A 25376-nucleotide genomic window follows, 5' to 3' on the forward strand; every position below is an offset into this window, starting at 1 on the left:
ATCGCATCTCGTCTAATCACATCTCATCGCATCTCATCTTGTCTCGTCTCATCACATTTCACCTCATTGCATCTCGTCTAATCACATCTCATCGCATCTCATCTTGTCTCGTCTCATCACATTTCATCTCATCGCATCTCGTCTCATCGCATCTCATCTTGTCTCGTCTCATTACATTTCATCTCGTCTCATCACATCTCATCACATTTCATCTCATCACATTTCATCTCATCTCGTCACATTTCATCTCATCTCATTGCATCTCATCTCGTCTCGTCACATTTCATCTCATCTCGTCACATTTCATCTCATCTCATCACATTTCATCTCGTCTTGTCACATTTCATCTCATCTCATTGCATCTCATTGCATCTCAAACTGTGTCTGTGGAGTTCCAGCAGCGAGTTTACAGTGACATGGTATCTTTTATCTCCCATGGTAGGGTACCACTATAATATTCCTATGGGATTACTATCTTTACTATCTTTTTCATATTAGTGCATGGGTGTCTATGACTGTGTACGCAAGCTGGTGTGTCTTATCCAATTCCACGCTGCCTCTCCCAGTGTATCCACGATGCACAGAATCAGAAACTGCACATCCAGGATCACCTCATGTTACCTGAATCCTGATTTTTTTACCCCTCAGCATACCTTTCATTCCTACGCCCGCTCAGCCCTTTGTTCCCTCGGCAGGACAGACTGAGGAAAAGTGAGGTGAGGGAACACAGGGGATGAAAACTGCAGGCGAAAAATGTACGGAGGGAACAAAGGGAATAGGGGAGCAGTGGCTGAAATCTGGCAAAGAAAATAAAATGTACTGAAGGAACTGAGGGGAAAATGGGGTGAGTGAATGTAGAGCAGACTATAGCGCGTGCACACACACCTGCGGGCAGCAGTACAATGCAGCGTTGTACGGTTACATCCACTTTCTGTAGATCCAGTGTTCAGGGCAATTATCCAGAGAGCTGCCACACCTACAGAAGCCCACAAGTTGGCCACAGAGCGAGCTCGAAAAAAAACCCCACACACACCAGCTGCTACGACTAAAGAAAACACTCTACACCCTTCTCGTGCTTCTCTCCCAAACACATTTTCAGTGCTTCCATCAAAAAATAGTTAGATGCCATATGCACTACTAGTCTTGTTAGGCAGCAGGGAAAAAACACGGAGGGGGATATCAAAGGCAGGACTCTGTGTAACTGCTCCTTTGCTCTCGGTGAGTGTTTGCAGGCTAAATGTAAACAGTGGGCAGCTGCCAACTGTCCGGGGTCATCAGTTCAGCCCTGCTGGGGCTGATGGGACGTGGGAGGACACAGGAAAAGAGAAAGCTGTCTCCTTTCATTTACTGTCTCTGCACTGTCAAATTACATCCTGGGATGTGTCAAGCTGGGCTGACAGTCACCGAGCGTCGGGAGGTATGACAGTGCAAAGATTTCGATGAGGAAAATCATTTTATTATTCACGAGCTCACTCTATTTAAAGGCAAAATCCACCTCTGAGTACTTTTACACTGTGTCATTAATCTGTGATGTTCAATTCTTTTTTGTGATGAAATGTGTGTTGTAATTGTGTTCTAATTTAGGCTATTTTTTTTTTGGTGTGCATACTTTCCCTCAACCTGCCTCTTCTTCTACTTCAGTTAGTGATTTCCCATGTTTCCCAGAATGCCTTTCAACAACCCCCAAAGGACGGGTGTGAACTTCAACAGCATTCAGCTGTTGGTTATACGTGTCAGTGGACAGAGCGTTAGCGTATTAAGAGCGGGAGAGCGAGAGTTTTTCCAGTTGAGAAAAAGCAAGAGTTGTGCCCTTTACTCTAAACACAACATGCCTTGTTGCTGCATTGCATTCTGGTCTACTGAGGCTGCTGTCAGTGGAGAAATGGGTCTCTCTGCCTCTTCTACAATGGATTTCTCCCTGTGCGATTGTTGAACGTTGACACCAAAGCCTGATGTTTACCTCTGGTGTTTCAGATCGCTGAAACCTTTTCTGCTATCAAACTCCATTGTAGCTTCACTGGAAATATCTTGACATGCTGTCAAGTCATCTATGTTTGACCGGTTATCCACAAGAATAAGAAAAATACTCCACCAAACAACAAAATAGGCCCACAAATGCAAGGTACATCACCAGTAGCTGTTTTCTTTAACAGTTTAAGTGTTTCAGTGTTTTTGGGTGGATTTTTCCTTTAATGCAGCCTTGTCGTCTTGATTAAAGTTATAAAGTATTAATTAAAGTAGTAGTATAGAGTATAGCTTCATCTGGGAGCGTTTTGGACATAACATAAGGGCACTTTGTATGGTAGTGGAATTCCAGTGCGCTGTGCCAGGCAGCCATGGTTTGGGGGAAGTTGATGAGGCCCAAAGTTCCTGTAACCCATCGAGAAAAAATAAAAACCCATGGGAGGGAACGGCCTCTGGAATGGTTGGTATTCTGAAATGTTATTCTCCTCCAAGAGTTTATTTCTGTCTTTCATCCAAGATCCAAGGGAAACATTCCCAGGCCAATCAGAGAGCTTCATTTCTCACATTCTCCTCATCCTCGCATCTCCATAATCATAACAAACCTTGTCAAACGGCTGATTATTTCTTATCACCACCAACTCCCTTAAGAAAAGCGTCTGTTTGGGCCAGAACTGACCAGAGCAAGAATACACTCAGTATTAGGAGTATTATAAATATATTTACAATACTAGGCTACTGGAGAGCAGTGAGCTCATATGGAAAGGGCATGCAAAGTAGGCTATAATTATTGCTATCCCACAGTAATAAAGATCAAAATTTCTTCACTGGTCAATTTACACAAGACAACTGGAAGTAGCATAGTTTAACCCCTCTAATTACACACAAAGAGCCCACAAAAACTCAGCTTGTTTGTTTTGTTAAAGTTAAATCGCCAAAACAAGGTCATTGACATGATGTGTGTGGCTGCAACATGACAGAATGAGAGAGAAAGGTAAGAGCTAGAAGAGAGAGAGTAAGTTAGAAAGAGTCTCAGGAGAATAAGAGGAGTAGACAGATTCAAAACAGTTACGAGTGGATGCTTCTTATTTTTTTTAACAGTCAGAGAAACGAGGAAAGGACTTACCACTCACTTATCTCACACTCTGGTCTCTCTCGGCGGTCCTTCTTCCCTCAGTGTGTCGCAAAACTTTGTGTAAGTTGTCTCTTACTTCTCCACCGACCGTCTCTCTCTCTCTCTCTCTCTCTCTCTCTCTCTCTCTCTCTCTCTCTCTCTCAACTTCACTACACACGTGACTGACTGGTCAAATAGCAATATGCCGACGTCTAGTGGTGAACAAAGTTATAGCATTTAAAAGCAACTGTCATTTTCCCTCCTTGACAATTTCCAAGACACAAAACGAATATTTGCCTTGATACTTGAACTACATATATATAATTGAGACGATCAGATGTGATGATCAATATCTATCCCCGTAAACACGTGTGTATTAGGCTATTGAATGATCTCGAAAGATACAATGATTGCTAGTTTTTTGGGGGTTTTTTATTTGCTGAAAGAATGGATGATAACTGACACATCATGTACACAATTACTCGTCAAAACAGTTGTTTGGCCTCTGTTCGTCACTGCGCATGTGCGAAATACGGACAACTGTAAGACAAGCTGTGTTTTATGGAGTGAATTGTGGTTCAGTATTCAGAAATAGGCTATATAACATGAATATAAATAACAATAAGAAACCCAAATATTTTTGACCATCCACAAGCACTTTATATAAAAAGAAAAACGTCCAATAGATTAATCAAAGAAGTTACCAATATTTTCAGAACCACATTGTTGAATCTGCCTTTGTGAATAAAATAATATGAAGCTTTATTGATCCCTTGAGAAAATGGGTGTCAACGTACATTGATTGTAGGCTAAATTACAAACTTTGGCTTGTGTTTTGTTTGTGTAGCCTATTTTTTTTAGACCTTTGTTTAGCATGTAGGTGAAGGATTCACAAACGCAGAAAGGGTTTTTGTTTCCTGAGTGTCGACTGGAAAGCAGCCACCTCCTCTTTTTTATGTTAGTGAATGAACTGTGTCGAGAACTGACTATTGTCTGAAAAAACAAGAACCTGAACAGGTGGGCTAGTTAGCTGCTGTTGGCTATAGTGGCTACTGGCTAGCCAGCTTGCCGGGCAACATGATGTTTGAAAAAAGGTTATATGGCCAGCCAGCTGCACACTGCTTTAACACCGTATTAGCAGTCCGCAAGGTAGACAACTGATGCACTGAGCTGTTTATGCAGCCCAGTCCTGAAGATACAAATATTGATTCATATATGACATTGCTGTCTCTGATGTTCTTACTAAATAGATATATATATAATTTAAATTTGTTAAATTTCCTGAACACCTGTTGAACCTTTTTTATGAAGTGCCAAAGTATTTGTTACTAGATGTTCAAAAATATATGTTCCTTAATTGTATTTGCATTCATCTTATTTTGTATATTTTTGAATACTGAACCACAATTCAGTGTTTCATTCATATACAAACACCTCTAATAATCAAGCTATAGTTGCTTATGTTGCTTATACAACAAAAACTATTTTGCCTGGATAAAGAAATCAAATAACCCTTGTGCAAAAAGAGAAATAGAAGTGAGTGAATGACTGTATGGCAAGGCAACTTCCTGGGTCCTTTTGATTTCACGGCCCCAAACATGGCATCATTTGTTTAATATTTGGTTCTAGATCATTATTTCTTTCTACCTTGCTTATTGCCCCTGGTGCCCATTTCTTCATGTCAAGCCACAGCCCATTCCTCCCTGGCTGCTGTTACTGCACACTGTGCCCAGGTTAATGGGGTAGATATTTTTGATCTTGCAACAAGTCAACAACTTTTATTTGCCAGAAGTAGGCCTATACTGACTTTGTCATTATAAATACCCACATAAAGTTAATGGACTATTGCAACTCTATGGCACACATAGTGGAGAGATATTCACACACCCAAAACAGTGCTGAAAAGATAAGAGAAAACAGAAAGAGATGATTTTCAAAGTTAGTTTTGCTCATTTCAAGTTTAACTAATTTCCTAAGCAACTAACACTGATATCAAGGCAAAAGACAATAAACCCAGGAGTGAAAAGACAGGCCAGCAGCCTTGTGAAAGGAGGGCCGGTCCATTCCCCCAAAATAAAAACCTCGACCTGCTGTTCACACCTGCCAACTATGGGAAACAATGAAAAGATCACATGGTCCTGCCTGTTGTATTCTAATGGCACTGATGCAGTCTTTTGTTTTTATTGTCGCATGCGGGGTGGAAATTATGTTCACTGGGGACGGCTTTCACACATAGAAAAATAGGGAACCATTTGAAATCGCACAAGCAACAACAATTACCATCAAAACATTAACTGGCAATATTACAAGAACTGATACTGAAGAGAATCACTGGAAGACAGCTTTGAGTCCTGCTTGGTGCTTGCTCCTCTCTGGCTTTTGACAGTGTGTCATATTATATTATAAATTTGTCAACTGTCACATATTGTCAACTGTTGTCATTCCAGAAGAGCAGAGGTAAAAGGCTGGGAGTGGAGGAACTGACAACAGCATTTTTGCAACTAAAGCCTGGGGGGTTGAAACATTATTTTTGAACTCCAGCTCCTCAGTGTGAAGGTAAACAAGGCAACTCTGACTAAATGTAATCGTCCTTTCAATTATATTGATCCCAAATGATTACAAATAGACCTAATGTGCAGGTAACTGTCACTACAGCAAATTGAAAGCAGGTGCTTCCATACAGTCATGGTACCTCCGATAATCAAGCAGTTAAAATCCTGTCATGCACAGACTCATGAATAAAACTGCTGGGCAGACAGCTACTCAATCAGCTTCAAGTCTCTCACTGCCCACTGAGGTATAAGTGCTGTAGTGTTGTATGTGGTTAGGATACCTAATCCATAACTGCATTCTTTTTGTAACAATTCTATGATTCTTAATTCTCTGGTCTTATTTATTAATGTCTCATTTATTATTGACTCATTTTCATGTAATCTCATTTTTTATGTAATGCCTTCTTATCTTGCCTTATTATGCCTTATCTTTTATTTAGTAATATTTTATATGCACAGCGCATTGTAAACTTTTGTTTTTGAAAAGCTGATATACAAATAGGCTAAAGCTTATTATTTAAAAGAAAAACCAAAAACGTTTATTATAATGTTCAAATGTACAGTCAGTAAGGGCAGGTCTACTGTAATCCTGAATGATTGGTTTGTAGCCTGGCTGTGCCCCACATTTGCTGAGAAGCTGTCAGTCAAAGGGATGCAAGATGCTCTTAATATATTCCACTTGTTAAACCCTTCTTCTCATTTCTTGCATTGGAGAGTGTCTGATTGCTGCTTCCCCCTGCTTCATACTAACTTAGCTAGTTGAGAATGACTGACATTCACAATGAGGCAGTGTTTTTAGGTCCAAAAATCACTGCAGGTTTCACTTGATGTGAATTACAGGAAGATCATTTTATTTAACTTTTCAGAGAGTATGAATGTATGAATTTAGCACCTCTCATCATCATCTCTGTATAAAATAAAACTAAATATGAAATAATGCCTTTGCATAAGGGCCTGCAAAAAGAGGCAAATGAGTAACAAATGTGTTGCATATGACACACTAATCCTCATTACTGTAGAAGATATTCATGTAACATGATCTCATTTGAGAATGACTTGTGCACGTTTGATAACTTCATAACTTCATCATGATTAATATAATCAAATATAAAAACAAACATCTGAAAACAAGCGAAAACAGACTCAGCAGGCTGTGAGCGTCTTGGCAAATAATATTTCTAGAAATGTTATTAATGTTGGCAAATAATGCTACAAATGATGTAACTGTTACCAGAGGCATTTCAGACATGCAGTTCAACGAGAAACTAATGAAATATTTACAATCACTTAATGACTTAAGCAGATCTGGAGGGAACTAGATGAAGATGCTTTCCCTGCCGACAAACACAAACACGACAATAATAAAGAGCATCCAGTAAAATTAGGGAAATGTTACGGTCATTATGTTTATTAAAAACATTATGCTTTTACAATTTCCTGTTAGCAATCATTTTGTCTTTTTGTCAAGACTGTTACATCACTTCTGTAGGCTTACAGTCTCAGTTTTAGTGACTGAATCAAGTCATGGTATGGAGTTATAGTTGTCAAAAACAGAAAGCTGGCAACACTTGTATCATGTTATGGAAAGTGATCACACAGACTGACATGGAGGTGATGTAAAGTGAGCTTCACAGTGTTTTTGCATTACGGCCAATGGTGAAAACCCCTTGCCTGGTCCTAAGTTCTTGCTAGCTAAGCTAAACAACCCCTTCCTATTTTATTTAAGTAACATCGTGTATTACATTTGGAATGATAACAAGTAATACATAGAAAGTTGTTTCAGAAAAACGTCACATCCAAGGAGGTTTTATACCCCTTCCCCTGTTAATATACAACCTCCTTGCTTCCGGGTTCGAACTGTCTATTAGAAGCGCGTTCCCAGTAGCTCCTTCCTGTTCTGCTGCGCGTTCATGTGCCCGAAATTCCACCTAGTCTCACGTGTTTTCTGTGTATAAAAGCGTCTCTGTCTCCCATCATCATGTCTAGTGTGTCACCAGACAAACGGCGAAAGATGGAGTCAGCACTGAACCAGCTGAAGAAGCACACCGTGGTCGTTGCGGACACCGGGGATTTTAACGGTAAACTGGCTACTTTTAACACCAGCTAGCTAGCATGCGAACTCCTGCTGAAGGAGCCAACGTTAATGTGAATGACCGCCATGCCACTGTATGCGATCAATATGAGTGTCTGAACCGTTACATCAAATGTATTTCATTGCAACTGGCTAATGTTATCCATCTGCTAACTACTTGTTTATACGTCAGTTAGCTCGGTTGCGAATGTGACGCATTCGCCAAAAAACGATGGTGTCCGATCTGATAAGCCGCTTACTTGCTGTTAACGTTACCTAACATACTAGTATCGTTAGTCGCTAATACCAGTAAGTTTACGTTAGCTTTAATGGCAAGCTATGCTAGCTTGCTAACCGGGATAAAGTTGACATTGATGCTACCATCCCAGCTAACGCTAACTGTCAGGCCTTTGATAAAGTGTTGTGGTATTTTTCTGGAATATAACTTCGTGTCGCGTAATGTTAACCTCACAGGTGGCTGACCATACACATGTTAACTACATAGTGTATTGTGCATATTATTTGGGTTTGCAAGAACAGAGAGTGCTGTAAATTACAAAAGACAGTAGTTGACAAAGTTATGGCTTGCAATTTACAGTAAATCGTAATAATGATTGTCTGTTCTCCAGTAGTACTTATCAAACCCGATAAGGAAATGGCGATGTCCCTTTTATGCCAGGAAAAGCCTTATGTTTCCCAACAGCAATGCCCTGAACAGGAACTGCGAGCGGTAATGCATTTACATTGTGATGCAAATCAGATATTTCCTCATGCCAGGCCTGCAAGTCAGGATGACAAGACAGAACTGGTTTCCTCATCCACTCCAGTCTGTGCAGTGTTATCCAGGCGTGACACCTTGAGGCTTGAAGCTACTGATGTTACTCAGGGGGTGTGTAGTGCGGTTCCAGGTCTACCAGCTGGGCACTTACAGCCTGGTGCACAAAAAAGTCTATATTACATGCTTTCAGCCCATACCTGTTGTTGTTTATCACACATATCTTGTCATTTATCACGCAGAATCTCAACATACTGGAAGTTACAGATTTGTTTTTTTACTAATCACTTCTGCACCCCACAGCACCTGGTCTCGTTTACATAGTTGATCTATTGTTCCCTGATATAATATACTGTAGTTCCTGGATGGCTGTTCAAACCAGAAGGGTCAGTTGTGCCTTAGCCCATGGGTTTTGATGCAACACAGTTTCTGAACTACTCTGTGGGCTGTTTCAAGCTACAAGTGTAAGTCTTCCTATAAGTGTCTGCTTTTTAGTTGGTAAGTAACTAAGTACAGTGTGGTTTCTGGACTGAGCATAACATCTCAGGTTAGAAGGATCAGTTGTTTGTCAAACCTATCAAGACTGATAGATGCACTGGATTTTTTGTATTGGCCTGTCTTTGCCCTTTGGGATCGCAATAGTATATATTTAAATCATCTGCATGTAGACACATGATGTTGGGTATGTGTTGAGGCATGTATATTTTGCTGAATAAATGTTTTATAACTCAAAACCTTATGTTGAAAGGTTGTGGGTAGTTCAGAAGAGCTCTGTGATGGAAGAAAACAAAGATGTTTTCACTCAGACTTTGTGACAGGTTAAAAAAAGATTCTTGTTCAAGATTTGCCTAGCCTGTGCTTTTTAAAAGTTTCTTCTTAAAAAAATATATATATTTAAGTAGGCCAGGATTGTGTAATCAAGGCATTACATAAATGTTGTAAGATCTGTTGGTTTCACTGGTTGCAAGCACAGGCCTTTTCAAATCAAGCAGCAGCTCTGCTGTTTGTGACAGTAGGGCCAAAAGGGTAACTCCAAACTTGCTTAACTTGTATCTGTGGGGAAATGCGAAGGTTTTCATAACTCAAGTTGCAGTAAATAGTGGTGCAAACACACTGTCCTTGCAAAATGTTGGCAGCATTACCCACAGGCTGCTTGGTAACTAATTGGCCTGTATGATTACTGATGGTATAAAAAAGACATGCATTCAGGTGAGGTTCCCCATCTGAGAAAATGTCAGCCAGGGACCCCAATCTGAAAGCACAGAATGGCTTGCTTAGTAGTGGGCAGGTGACGGTGGGAGAGTGACACCCAAGGGCAAGCTACTATTCTCCCAGCAGAGGGTTGGCATTTTCAATGGTAATATTCAGAGGTGGAAGTAACTACATTTACTCACATTACTGTAATTGAGTCGCGTTTTGCATACTTGAACTCCTTTTTTTTTTTTTTTTTTTGAAAGTCAGTAATTATACTTTTACTTGGGCAAAAACATACTTAAGTAAAAGTAAAACATGGGCTACCTAAGTGTTGTACTTTGCTACATTTTAAATCGCATCCAATACAACAGATTACCGATTTTGTGGCTCTCCGTAAGCATCAGAAACTGGACCAACAGAGATTGGCCAAAAAGTCAGCAAAGAAGAGAAAAGTAATCTGGCTTTACTTTGCTTGTCCACTTTATTTTGTAATTTCCAGTTTTTCCGATTTAAAAGAATCTAGTTTTGAACTCTGTAGACCTACTCTCGTCCGTTTTAGAATTGCATGGAAAAGATCACATCTAACAATGTTACATTTTCTGAAAAGTAACTTGGTAACTTTTACTCTGACTACATTTTAAATTGGTTACTTTTTAGTTTTACTGAAGTAGATTTTTACACCAGTACTTCTACTTAAATAAAATGTCAGCAAAGTAACAGTACTTGTACACGAGTAGAACATCTTAGTACTCTGTCTTTCCACCACTCGTAATGGATGACTAGTAAATTATGGCAAGCATGAAGAATTCCTCATTGTGCTTGAAGCCCCAGGCGTTTCCCAGACCCCATCTTTTGGGATTATTGCTGTAAACAACATTGGCTGCTTTAAGGTCAACTGGCCAGTTTCCAGTATATAAGTAGTAAGTATCCCATCCAAACCCACTGACTCAAAGGAGGATCCTAATGTTTTTTGTTTTTGTTTTTTTTGGTGAGAGATAACTGTTTCCCCAGGGAACAGAGGGAGGCTTTGTTCTCTGCAGCTGAAGGCCTGGCAGCTCTCGGATGGGACTCAGCTGCTCACACAATGCTACTGTGCTCAATTATATGGCCTTGCCTCTCACTCAGATCAATGTAGAGGAATTTGTAGTTCTTTAAAAAAAAAAAAAAAAAGATTCTGGCAATGTAGATTACAATCCAACAGGTCTCATACGTTTTTGTCCAGCATTTAGATCTTAAGGATCATTCAATCTGTTGGCCATCTCAAAATATTATCGCTCTATCATTATACTGTAGATCTCAATAGGCATTTGCAAGTATTTGATGTCTTGGGTTTAATTTGGGGATATGAGGTCTTTTTTTTTTCTTGATTGAACACACTCATTAGTTCATTAGGAGAGATGCAGTAGATGGTGGTTTCATAGTCTATTTTTTTTTTATACATAGCCTATTTGAATCTTTTTGTTTGTTAGTGTTTTGCCTTAATTTTAAAGATGCCTAGGTTGTAACATCACCAGTTTAATGACTGTAGGGTGTTTAAGAATTCCCATGAGCATATAATCAACCTTTTTTAGAAAATAAACAAGTGTACTAAAATCTTCAAAAACACTAAACAAAGAAAAGGCACTACTGGAACTTGTACCTTACTTATAGACGTACTCAAGGAAGTTCGTGATGTGCTGAAATGTATTGAATTGTTAATGAGGTCAGAAGAAACATACTGGCTGCCTCTGACTCTGAACAGTTTAATGTTCAGGGGATGGTGTGGCCGAGGTGGAGATCATCTTTGTAGTAATAATATTGTCCTGCAGATGGCGCTGTAGTACCGTTTGCTATCTGACAGCAGCTTAGTCAGTGTACAGAAAGCCTCTTTGATTTTCTGTGACTTTTCTCTACCTAAGTGTAGACTCTGCCCGCCTTTTTTAGATTAATGAGCTCAAGTAAAGCCATATGTGATTTTTAGGCTTACACATGGTGAGAACTGTTCTCAAACTGGTTTTAGCTTGTCTATTTTGCAATCTGTTGATCATGGTAGACTCATCTATGGAGGTTTACAATTGACTTGGCCGGTGATGAATTTTTGAAGTCCACATTATAAACAATTTGCCATTTCCTTCTCATTTTTCATGCATTTACAGTCTTGTGACACTGAAAGCAGTTGAATAGTATTGTAATAAATTCAAAATATTACATTTCCTTCAGCCACTTCTGTCCTGGACCCCTCTCATTTATTAACATAGTGGATGTTTGAACAAATTAAATGGATAAGAAAATGTTGTTAAATTCAGACCATTGTTGTAGTTGTATGATATGAATCTTTACCAAATTGAATGTGATGGAACATATTTTGATTAGTGTAATCAGTCTGTATTTGACTAAAGGCCGACATACACTAATACACTTAATACTCATTATGATTGAGTTGCTAAAAATACTGAAACATTTACCTGAATCATGAAGGTACAATTACAAGTTTGTGTGAATTCTTCATGAATCATGAAATGTTGTGTTCCCTACACACAGAGAATGAGGGATTCAGTTAGGCTAGTGCTGAATTAGTCATCCAGTAAATCAGTTGACATTCAGACTTGAGACTTTTTAATAGTTCATTTAAATTAATACAAATATTTAGGACATCTAACTAGCCTGCCCTGGGTCTATAGGCGTTAATCCGTGGCCCATTTGAGATTTACTGGGCTCAGGCTGACTCTAGTGTCTGTGATTTCTAACCATGTCGCCCTACCTGTCCATCCTGCAGCCATTGACGAGTACAAGCCTCAAGATGCCACCACTAACCCGTCTCTTATCCTGGCTGCTGCCAAGATGCCGGCCTACCAGCACCTAGTGGACCAGGCTATTAAATACGGCAGTGCCAAAGGCGGGTAAGTGGTCACACTCAGATGAGTTAAACCAAGCACCCTAAGCTTTGTAAGCCAGTCTTTAGTTATAGACCTCTTGAACCAACAATTGGATAACACTTGAGCTAAAAAAGGATGAAAGCAATTGTCATTTACTAAAGAAAGGGGAGATTTGTGTCTGCAGGTGTTACAAAACCATAAGCCGTTGGGTGCTGCGTCTGTGTGGCTTTTAGTGCAATACATAGTTCCTCTGCAAGGTTTTGACAAAGTTCCTTAATTTAAAGCAGGCAGTAGAGACTGTGTGCTGGACCCCTTTCCAAAATGGTTCTATAATCACTACACAGTGTCCAATTCTTGTAATGTTCCTGTTTCTATATTAATAGGATGTGAACTGCACTAGCCTCATAATTTTCCCTCCCTGTTCAGAACTGAAGAGGAGCAGGTGATCAACACCATGGACAAGCTGTTTGTGAGTTTTGGCTTAGAGATCCTCAAGAAGGTCCCAGGCAGAGTCTCCACTGAGGTGGATGCAAGGTAGGAAGAAGCAACATGTTAAAGGCGCTGATGATGACAGTAAACATGTAAATACTTTGAGTCTGTATAGCAGTTTTCATAACGGCATTCCAAGTGACAGTGAAACTATAAGAAAAGACACCAAGGTAAATCAAGTCAGACATGAATTAAAAACGGGCTAAATAACAGACAACCAGTGTAGAGAGGCCAAACTGATGGGTGAAAACCTTGTAAATCCAATTTTGGTGATTTTCATGTTTTTAATTAAAATTGTTGCGCAATTCTCTATGCTTAATGCATCTGTCCCTATCAAATAAACATTAGATGATAAAAAATTTCAATTGAAGGATTACATATTCCTCTGAGTTGACCCTCACGTTTATGAAACCTTTTCAAAACCAATCGGATAAACTGAAAAATACATGGTGGTTAAGAACATGATTGAACACAGCTGAAACATGACCAAAGATGACTCCAAAAGTTCTGGATATAGGAATGGCCAGACAACTCTGGAACTCTATGTCTGTGTTGAGTTGAAGAAAGTTTGGGCCATTCACTCGTTACTTCAGCTAGACGGCCATGTAATACCACCAGCTTATGGAGATTGTTGAAATGAATTGTAGCAATGAAGAAATTCTATGCCTCCAAGTAATAAGGCAGCGTTTCCTCTGTATTCATTTAGCAGTGGTGCGCCACCGCAGCAAGGAAATTACCACCGCTGCTAGAGAAAAATGTGACATTTTTAAATTGGCATTGTAATTTAGTCTTGCTATCATAAGTGTCCAAATGGTTTATAACTAATGATTTCATTATATGATTTAAAAAAAACATTTTTAGCAACCTCAACTTGAAACATAACTTGGACCCAAACAGCGACAGATATGGGACAAAACTATAATTATCCCCCCAAGCACCACAAGATTCATTAAACATTAGAGGAAACGCTGTATGGGAGGGATAATGTACCAAGTATCACCTGTTAAATCACTTATTAAAACTTAATTATATGGTAAGGCCTTTTTTATAGTCTGTGGCTCTTGTTAGTTAGCTCTAAGCAAACCCCCACACACGTGTCCCCACACACGTGTCCCCACACACGTCCCCACACACACCACACCCACAAACCCTAAACGGCACACACCACACCCGCAAACACACCGTGCACCACACCCACAGCTCTAATGCCACAAATATACATGCACGCAATATACATATACACATGTTTGTGAAAGCAATATCAATATCAACCTTGTGATGGATAGTTTCAGAGTTATAATGTCAAGGAAAACCAGACTCAAACCCATGGATTTGGATTTCACTGCACATGCAAGCGACTATATGATGATAGTCTTGGCAGGAGGCTGAGATCAACCGATAAAACCAGCTTTTTCAGTTCACTAAGAAAACATGCATACAGCTACAGTTTGTGTGTGCCCAATCAGATCAGTGAACGTGTTTTATCAGATTGTCGGGAACATGTTAAATTAATTTCCTGTAATCGCTAAACCAGGCACCAAAAATAATTAAAATGAGTGTATCTTGCGCACAAATCAGCCAGAATGAAGAGCATGTTGATGTTGTAAATGGGGTTGGATGGTTAGACGAATGTATCGCGGAACGGCGATGGATTTAGTCCATTGGTGGAATTTCACTTCAATTTCTTTGATTTTTGGAATTTAATATGTAGCCTAGTGCAAGACTCTGGGAGGAGCATTCTACTGACACGTCATCACAAACTCCACATCTGAAACCACAACAGCAACGCAGACAAACCAGTGCAGTTAATGAACTCAGTAGACCTCATCAGCAGGAGCACTGCCAAACTTCCAGTGCACTGTCCATGCAGCCTGGAACTGAAGCAACTCATACAACAACATGCACCAGCCTGAATACATGAGGTCATGTGTGTCTGTTACTTACTACGCTCTGCGATATGGTTGAAATCTATATCACGATAATCATAAGAATAAATATATGTATGTGTGTGTATATACACAGCTCTGGAAAAAATTAAGAGACCACTGCAAAATTATCTGTTTCTCTGGTTTTACTATTTATAGGTATGTGTTTGAGTAAAATGAACATTTTTGTTTTATTCTATAAACTACTGACAACATTTCTCCCAAATTCCGAATAAAAATATTGTCATTTAGAGCATTTATTTGCAGAAAATGACAACTCAAAATAACAACAAAGATGCAGTGTTTTCAGACCTCGAATAATGCAAAGAAAACAAGTTCATATTCATTTTTAAACAACACAATACTAATGTTTTAACTTAGGAAGAGTTCAGAAGCACAAGGATTTGACCGTAGAGGACTGGAATAAGGTCATCTTCTCTGATGAGTCCAATTTTCAGCTTTGCCCAACACCTGGTCGTCTAATGGTTAGATGGAGACCTGAAGAGGCCTACAAGCCACAGTGTCTCGCACCCACTAATTTTTATTTTATTTTTTATTTTTTTGATTTGATTGAATATTTTATTTTCGTGTCTGGTCATTTACATGACCCATCCCTCATGGAATTATTTAGACACATTAACTAACAACAAACCAAACATTCCAACGTGTTAACCCACCATCATCTAACAGAACAATACATAGATATCATCCAAACATAAATATAAACCTCCCACAAATAACGCTCCAGGAGATATCCCACAATGGAAAAACGGCAAACATACAAACACAGCCCCCTAAGCACAAGACACAATACACAAATCCAAACAAGACAAAATCTGCATCTGCATCCATTGGTGCCAAACACTGTATATTTGATCCAGTTCATAAACCAATAGTTTGCAATCCATATAGAATAGAGTATGATGAATTTATCTATCATATGTTACTTTTCTCCTATCCCATGCTTTAGAGAAATATTCAGAGAATGCAAAAACATTATCAAAAAGTTATTCAATTAAAGCTCCATTCTCAATACCTATCAAATCTAAATCAGGAACATGAACTTTTTTAAACGATATTTGTCGTAAATCATGATATAAAGGACAGTATAGGATTAAATGAATTTCGTTCTCCACTTCATTCAACTCACAATATTCACAGATTCTTTCATCTTCAATCACACCTCTGTATCTTCCAGTTTCAATATGTAGTGGTAATATACCACATCTTATCTGTGTACAGAGTGATCTCTGACTTTTAGGCAAATTATACTTAACATATTTTTCACATTTGTAGTCTTACTTAAATAAACAGTAAGTTCTCAATTTTGGCTTTTGCCAAATTTCATCTGCCCACGATTGTGTGCATTTAGCCTTTATGCCACTCCTGGCGCAAAAATTTAAGCAGCTCGGCTTTGTTTGATGGCTTGTGACCATCCATCTTCCTCTTGATCACATTCCAGAGGTTTTCAATGGGGTTTAGGTCTGGAGATTGGGAGTAAGGTCATTGGTTGTGTGATGTCAAACAAAACTAAAATGTTCTTGTTTTTAAATAAAATTAGCTTGTAATCAATTTTAGACAGAAAAAATGTGTCACAATATCCCCAAATCACCATATCAAGATATGATATAATTCCACTTGAAAGTAGATCTTTTTGGCTAATTAGTAATTAGCTTGTTATATCCCCTTGCTGTTAAGCTTCTGCCTTTGACATTACTCGTCTGCTGTGGCTTTCAAAAGCACAATAGCCTCGAAACAGTTTGACGCTCACATGTCAGGTCTGTTAATTTGTATGCGTAATAGTTGCCAGTGTTTTTTATTACTTGACGAACATGATGGGAAAGCAATGTGACAAAACGAGTTGAAGTTGAACAATGGCAACAAGACGAGACAGTTCATCGGAACTAGACGCTTGTTGTGTTCTGTTGACGGGACACGAGGCGAGGGTGTAAGCCTGGGCGAAGTCCCAAAACGACCTATAGCTTTAGCTGGGAGAGGGGCATGACAGAATAAATTGCCACTATTTTCACATGGAAAAAACAAAGAAACATAATTGTGTTACTTACGCGAGATGATATAAAATTGTAAGTGGAAAATGGCTCCCCCTTTGTGTGAGCGAAATACAATATCCTTTTGGTATAAAGCATCACAGACTGGCCGGGTTAGCAAACATGATTGTGTTGTGTGTGTGTGTGAGTTTACTGACGTCACATTTAGTTATGTTTAGTTATTTCTTGGTATTGAAGTTAAAGTAGTTTTTCATTCGGTGCAGGCAACATGCCAAGTTGCCTTTTTTAGCAGCCAAAATGGTAGCATATGGTGCTGCGGGTGGATGCCTCTTACACCACCACAACTGGCTGTTTATGTGCTGTCAAAGCCTGGGAACAAAAAATTTGACTTTTATAAAATGCTTTATATTTCTTGAGGAAAACTATATCTGGATAATTATTGTAATGTCGCCCAACTCTACAAGGGTGTGTTAAGCGAATAAAGGCCTGTTTTTTTTGGGGGGTAAAATGTCAGACACTAGCCACTTATAAATAGTGCATCTCTATTTTCTGTTGCTGTACATCCACGTGCCAGCAGGTATGGAGTACGTCTGTAATTTCTGTTGACGTACATCCACGTGCCAGCAGGTATGGAGTACGTCTGTAATTTCTGTTGACGTACATCCACGTGCCAGCAGGTATGGAGTACGTCTGTAATTTCTGTTGACGTACATCCACGTGCCAGCAGGTATGGAATCGGGCTGCTACAGGTGCAGCGCTGTCGTATTACTTATTACTCACATTGATAATTTCGGCGGGAAATGTAAACAATGTGTCCCCTCCCATGGACACGCTACAGTAAAGCTGTACAGTACAGCTGTGAGACTTGTCACATGCCTAATTATCTGTGTTGGTTGTGCCATCCCCCCCCCCCCCCCCCCCCCCCCCCCCAAACAGGCTGTCCTTTGATAAAGACGAGATGGTTGCCCGGGCCCTGAGGCTCATCGCTCTGTACGAGGAAGCCGGCATTAGCAAGGAGCGCGTCCTCATCAAGCTGTCATCGACATGGGAGGGCATCCAGGCTGGCAAGTACGTATGTTGTCAGTGATCCATGCATAGCTGACAAATCAAAACTCGTGATCCTTCATCATATCCTTGACTCAACCTCTAGGTTGAACAGGCTCTCCCAGATCTGTCTTCTAATTACAGGTTATTTGTAGTTCATGTGATCATAGGTAGATACAGAATTGGTCTTTCACATCATTACAAAATTACTGTGTAATTGTATTGGCTTGGGAAATCCCTTAGACTTTCAAAGTACAATGCTGTGTAAAGCCATAATTATGTAGCGCCCAACAGACTTCAAGCAGAGTGAACATATTTTTAAAGGGAATGGAGATTTATTCTTGAACAATTCATAAATATGAATAAAGTTAAAACAGTTGTTCCCCAGTTGACTCCATCTGATGGTAGTATGATTCCACATTTGCTATTAACAATTAGATGAATTACATAAATACTATTTAATAGGCCAAACATTCATTTCTACAATCCAAAAGTATTCACAAATTATAGGAAATAATTATCCACTATTCTGCCTTTACTATTCTACACTGTGTACAGTAATTAAATCATTCACAAATCACAACAAAAGTAATTTAACTCTCTGAAACCAACTCACTGTTGCATCATGAGGCCTGGTCTCCATGACAGCAAACTAACTGAAACTGCTAGTTTAGTTAGCCATTAGCCTTGGTCAAAAATAAGTTGACTAGAATTAAAACTTGGACCATTTAAACATACTGTGTATATACTCAAGCCCATGGTCCTTAGGAGTCTTAGTTCTTATTTCTAGTATTTCCCTGATTTAAATTGCCTTGATTTTTGGTCATTTGAAAATGAAGCCTAGTTACAGCAAAGTCAAATTGGGGAGCAATGCAGAAAGAAGTTATGCTCAAGATGATTTAAAATGTATTTACAGACAGTAACCTAAACGCCCCTAACATTTCACCAAGCCTTCCTCAGGATGTGCTGGGTTTGTGTTTCCCCATTTTGAGTTTATTGTGCTTCTGCTTCCTATTGCAAATGCACCGCCACCTGATACTTGTTCATCTTTTTTTTTTTTTTAACTACAAGAATTTATACTATACTTTTTAATATGTAAAAAATACCTTTGTTTCAGTTCGTTCGCACTCTAGTCATGGCCAATTTTATTGCAACCTATATGTGTCTGTTCCCACCTCTTCTTACTGGATTATGCAAGAGAGAAAGACGCGTCTGTTTACACTCTCACTATTTAACCTAGGCTATTGGCTATTTAAATAAACTTTTGACTTTTGACGTGGAAATATAAATTCCGTAATGCAGCAATGCAATCTTTAATGGTTGCTAAAATGGGACTTCAACTTCCTCTACCATAAACGCCTGTGAGTCCCCGGCGTTCGGTGAAATCACCTGTAGACCAAACGGCAAAATTCCGTAGCTTGTCTTGTCATCCAGGTGGGGCGCCATGGAGAAGAAGCAGGCGTGTTCATGTCTGTACATATTGTTTGTTTATGAGATAAAATGTATCTGTGTTTTCCTGCACAGGGAGCTAGAGGAGAAGCATGGCGTTCACTGCAACATGACCCTGCTGTTCTCTTTTGCTCAAGCTGTGGCCTGTGCAGAAGCAAAGGTCACCCTCATCTCGCCCTTCGTGGGACGCATCCTTGACTGGTACAAGGAGAACACAGACCGCAAAAGCTACGAGCCACACGAGGACCCAGGTAATAACGCGCATTCATAGTCGTATGAATCCTGTATTCATGAGTACATTTGATTTTTGTCACTGGTAGCATCAACAGCTATGCACATTGAGCCTTGAACCTTTTATAGTTCCTTGCAAATTTTCATTAGATTGGCATTTCCCAGGTAGTTGAGAGAGAGAGAGAGAATTAGCTCTAATAAGGCGTGAAAAATTAACCTGTTACAACAGCAGCCCAAAATGATGCTGGCAATCAAAGTGCTATCTTTCCATACTGTTATGAGTAAGGACTGACATTTTCTTTTCTTTTTTTCCTCTAAATCAAATGGTGACATGAATTTTACAGTCAAATCCAATAGTTGAAATGAACGCTTATACAGTATATTTATATGTGGTGGCAGAAATGCCTCAGAACTGATGCTGCATTCAAGGTTTCCTCCTAAGCTCCTACTTCCAAGTTCTGCATGTATGAGGAAAATCAATTATGGTAGAAAATCTCCAAATCTTACTGTTAACCATGGCTGACCTTACAGTAGTCCAGAAGTGCAAAACAGTCCTGTACATCTCCCCAAATGAAATGCATCAATCGTCTTTGTAGGCATGCACCCAAAGGTGCTAATGAGAATAATTGTTGGAAGAGGAAGAAATTGAGGAAGAAAGACAGGAGAAGAGAGAAAAGCACACAGGGCAGGGGAGCGCATAACTGTTGCATAGAAAATAATTGACTGTATACAATGATGAAATGCAACAAGAGAGGTATTGAACACATTTTTAGAACAGGTATCCTGAAGCTGCCCTAAAACGGCTAGTTTTAATTCACAAGCCCTTAGCTGAAGTGAAACTAACCCAAAAATGCTAAGAAGGCCTACAAGCCATTCCATTTCCTGAAGTGGCAATGTACAGAAACCTAGAGCACAGTGTCAGGCGCTTGGTGAATAAATAACAACTAGATTCAAAATGTAACAGTATTGATTCAACATAATTCTTTATTACGGAACATTTTTGCAGCTGTGTTAACATTTTGTTGGATCTGTGTGTGCATACTGACAACAGTAAATCAAATCACCGACACCCTAGTTTATTTTTTCATTTCTCCTGGCAATGGTTTCATTCAACATTTGAATTTGGATAAAAAGTGGTGCCCTAACACTTAAAGTGCCATTTCACTCTGGTACAAGAACATTTTCACGTTTAAAACCATAGAAAAGTTTCTGTTCATTTCAAAGATGACTTGGAGCTATCCACCAGGGAATGAATGGCAAAACGGCAATGGCAAAAATGATTAAACGGTTTCTCGTAGAGGAAGAACATCTGCTCAACATCCATGGTTTATTATGGGCATGAACCTTTAAATCATGAATATGCGGATTGGTAATGAACCTGCACCTTGAAACAATTCACATTTTAAACAATGCATTTAGATGGCATGCTAAAAATGAAGCTTGTTAAGCAGCAGCTAAACAGCAAGTTTGGTAACCTTAACTGCAAGCTAGTTAGCCAGAGTTATTACAAAGCTTATAATCCAATCTCCTCAAGAACATTTGTGAGTATAATCAAAGTTTAGATGTCAAGGAGGAGGAGATTATTCTGATAAATGAGTAATTCAGATAAATATTGTTAGTGTAGTATATGGGCACCATATAGAATGTAGAGATTTAATCAGTTTGCATTTACTGTCTTGAAATGGCTTTTAGGTTGGCTTCCTAAACAAAACAGCCCAGCTAAAAGTCTGAATCTGAAGACTCTGAAAATACAAGTGACTGACTACTCTGAAAATCAATGAAGCTCATAATTAAAAGTACTCTGACACTTGGGACCATGACAGCCCTATAATTTAAGGAAGTGCAACTGCTGTCACATCCCAAACCCTGACATGCACGCTGAGATGTTTGAGTCCACTCCAGTCATTAAATTTTGTTTTGTGCATCATCTGTCCAATGCCATAAGCTTGCATCTTAATCCTCCAGCTGTCCTCATCCCCTTTTTATCCTCCGTCCCAAGGTGTGGTGAGTGTGACCAAGATCTACAACTACTACAAGAAGTTCGGCTACACCACGGTGGTGATGGGCGCCTCCTTCAGGAACACGGGGCAGGTGAAGGCCCTGGCCGGCTGCGACCTGCTCACCATCTCCCCCAGCCTGCTGGGAGAGCTGAGCCAGGACCACAGCCCCATCACAGAGATGCTCAATGTGCAGAAAGGTACTGCAGCCTCATGCTTATTATTCCAGAGTAATGGGAGAAATCTGGTAACACGTCAGATTAGGCAACACATTAACTATTAATAAGTTGCTTATTAACCTGCATATTAGTAGTGTATTGGTTCTTTATTAGTTATTAAAAACCGTATATTAGTACCTTATTCTGTACATCATATTCTACACATTGTATTCTACAAGTATAGCCCATAGTCCCTCAATAGCCTCCTAATTAGTGCTTATGGCAATCAGTAAGGAAGTTGTTGCACATGAATTGCACTTTTAGTATGCTTTTTCTCAGTATGGGGCTTAGGGCGTTTTCACACCTGCGCTTTTAGTCCGGTTAAATCGGACTCTGGTTTGTTTTCCCCCCTGGTGCGATTCGTTTGGGCAGGTGTGAACACAGTAATCGCACTCGGGTGCGGACCAAAACAACCGCACTGAGACCCTTTAGAGGAGGTGGTCTCAAACAAACTCTGGAGCGGTTCGTTTGTGGTGGGAACGTGATCCGACCTCGATCCGACCCAACTACCAGGTGTACTCAATTTACTCCACAAGTTTGAGCTAAACGGCTCCTGTAGCCAGGTATAGCAGGTATAGCCAGGTGTAGCCAGTATTGCATTTTCAAGACGTTTCCTCCAAGTGCATTCGGCATTCTGCTGGTACAGTTTTGCCTGGTATATTGCCCAGATAATTACAACAGTTATGAGCAAATGCCAACTCTGCCGTTGCTCCATGTTGCATAGCAATGTGCACTAGTCCAGAACACAGGACCTTCTTCCTGTATTTACTTTCTTGCTCCCGCCCCAGACACATCTGACCAATAAGCGGAGTGAACGTTCTCACATGGTTTCTAGTGATGCATTTTGGTTCGCTTGGATTTTTCTCTGTGTGAAAAGAAACCGAACCAAGGGGAAAACGCTCCAAGTTTACAAACTCATCAACTGATTCGGACCAGAGCAAACAAACTATAGATGTGAAAACGCCCTCATAAGGTGCTAGTATCACATACTGAGAGAAATTATTAAACTATTGAGGGAAAACTCGTTAATGTGTTCCTTAATCTAAAGTGTGACCATCTTGATTTTTGATATTGCCTCATTGATGTCAAGTCGGTCAGATGAGCAAAAGGTTTCACTTAAAGGTATAATATGTAACATTTCCGCATTTAAAATATCTAAAAATGACTAGACCTATGTTATATTTTTTTTTTGAGTTGTGTACTTACATTATCCCAAATGTTTCCAACAATGTTCAAACCCAGAGAAATCCGTAATTTTATTCACGGTGACAGTGCGTTTCATTTGGTCGCCTGTCAATGCGGCATATCCCCTTTACCTCCTAACTTCCGGGGAAACACCAGATGATACGTCAGAGTGAGGAAGGAAGTCGGCCAAGTAGCTAGCTAGCCGCTCTAGCCACTCTGTTGTTTTTTTCATTGTATTTTTTTTATCGCTCACTCATGATGGATCACGATTATTCATTCCTGTTTGCTGCATGTTCTGTCGCTGAAGCTGTCCCCGTTAAAAAAAACTCCCATGATCCCACTTCACGATGTCATCAAACTACATCTTTTGTTATTGTTTTGATTGAGAGACCCCTAGCGGCAGAAATTACATACCGTGCGTTTAATTGGTAAAACAGTATGGCAGCTTCTAAGTTTATCAGTGTATTTTATTGGCATTCCTCTTATGCAACTTGCAAAGTATGGTGCATTCACACCCAGTTATTCATGTCCTTAACTAACTTCATTCCTGTGGATTTTGCACTGTCTCAGGGTTGACATCATGAGACTACAGGTGCTGAATTATATTGAGGGTTGTGGTTGGGCAAGTGGCAAAGCATAGCACTGAATAAAGTGTAATTTCTTGTTATATACTGAATGAAGGTTCTATACTAGAGAAGCCTTAACGGAGATAGACTTCTACACACATTTCATGAGTCTCACCCGTATCGGCCCTGTTTGTTCGTTTTTGCAGCCCAGGCCTGTGAGCTGGACAAGATCCACCTGGATGAGAAGGCTTTCCGCTGGCAGCACAACGAGGACCGCATGGCCGTGGAGAAACTGTCTGACGGCATCCGCAAGTTCGCTGCCGATGCCATCAAGCTGGAGACCATGATCAAAGTAAGAGAGGCAGTGAGGTTTTTGGATAACAGATCTGTGTGGGTGTGTGTTTTCCTACTCATGACTAGGGATGGGACAATATGCCTATCTCACGATACGATACGCGATATGGGGTTCACAATTCAGTACAACTACGATACGATTTCATTGAACTTTTATTTATTACAACAAAGTATGACTATGCAGAATTCTGTTTATTTCCGAGCCACAAATCTTTCTAGCAATGGCACGGGCTTGCTAGAATGTAAACAACAATTTAAAAAATGTCATTACAAAGTGCAAACAATATTATTTCATCGGAGAACTTGTGAAACTGTGATGGACAAGCCATCTCATTTGTGACTACTACAGCAGAATAAAATCGAGCTAATGTCACAATTCATTTTTCTGCCCCACAATATGTATTGTCACATTTTTGTATTGCGTTATATTGAATTTCGATATATTGTCCCATCCCTACTAATAGCTACTCCTATGTGCACTCTGCATGAAAGTTGTGATGCTGACGTTGTTTTTCTTCTCTGCCCCACAGGAGAAAATGCTTAATGTGAAAAACGGCCAGTAACCGGTGGAATGGCCACTTCTCGCCACATTGACGGGAACTATAAGGTGTCAGGACACTGGCTTCTTTGTCCCCTACTACCCAAGGGAAGGGGTCCGAGGCACCAGAGGGCCTTCCCTCCCCTGATCCAGACTCCCTGCTAAACAGATGCCCTGCCTCTCTAAGGCGGGGATTGACTCCTTTTTCGCCTTGTATTCCGACCACACATAATGCAAGTGGTGATTGATGCTAATATGGTTGTTAAATCTATTAAATACTCGCGATTTGGCCAGATGATCACTAACATAAAGGAAGACATTTCTTAGTCACACTTGGCCCAGTTTCTTTGGGTCACATCATGTGACTTACTAGGAAGGACCATGAACACTTTTTGGCTGAAAGGGACCACCATTTTCTATTTTGTGCATCGACACCATTTGAATAGGGTTGATGGCAAAAGCTAAAAAGAAAAAAAGACCATTATAACATTCCTGTAAATTATGAAGAGTTTTACTGTTTCACTAAATAAACTTCTCCTCAGTCAACATGGTTGTTTGGTCATTTTTTTGAAAATGTTGGGCAACAGAAACCTGCACTTCTGCAGTTCCTGGTATAACTTTCTGGCTGTTTTATGAAGTTGGGAAAAGGTGACAAATTATAGTGCAGTTTTTTATTTATATATATATATATATATAAAAAGTTAGGCTTAATATAGCATGGTCAAAAGTGGAGTGGGATTTCTGGCATGTTTCTGGCTCACACACCTCACTGTTGGTACAAATGTGTAAGCTCTGCCCTCACACTTTACACTTGATATGTGCATTAATGGAAGAATCAGACTTGTTTT

At 39.8% G+C, this 25376-nt stretch overlaps 2 protein-coding genes across 3 annotated transcripts in view; one reads left to right on the forward strand and one right to left on the reverse strand.

The window, feature by feature from the left end:
• Window positions 1-3197, reverse strand: part of tspan4a (tetraspanin 4a) — an 89771-nt gene extending 86574 nt beyond the window's left edge. Inside the window, exon 1 of one of the 2 annotated variants that reach the window (XM_071534284.1) lies at window positions 3089-3197. The gene's annotated coding sequence lies outside the window, so the exon portion shown is untranslated. The remainder of the gene's footprint in view (window positions 1-3088) is intronic. The other variant, XM_071534285.1, reaches the window with a different exon arrangement.
• A 4332-nt stretch (window positions 3198-7529) lies between these two features.
• On the forward strand, window positions 7530-25074 carry taldo1 (transaldolase 1). The gene is made up of 8 exons (XM_071534291.1): window positions 7530-7706; window positions 12424-12547; window positions 12950-13057; window positions 17883-18014; window positions 19515-19690; window positions 21670-21867; window positions 23843-23988; window positions 24521-25074. The coding sequence occupies exons 1-8, from the start codon at window positions 7607-7609 to the stop codon at window positions 24551-24553; spliced, it is 1017 nt and encodes a 338-aa protein (XP_071390392.1). The 5' UTR covers window positions 7530-7606; the 3' UTR covers window positions 24554-25074.
• The last annotated feature ends 302 nt before the right edge of the window (window positions 25075-25376 follow it).

Source organism: Centroberyx affinis, unplaced genomic scaffold (assembly GCF_046629955.1).
Source record: "Centroberyx affinis isolate AG114_WGS23_722 - 3 ecotype Tasmania unplaced genomic scaffold, CSIRO-AGI_Caff_v1 ptg002510l_1, whole genome shotgun sequence".
Classification (NCBI taxonomy): domain Eukaryota; kingdom Metazoa; phylum Chordata; class Actinopteri; order Beryciformes; family Berycidae; genus Centroberyx; species Centroberyx affinis.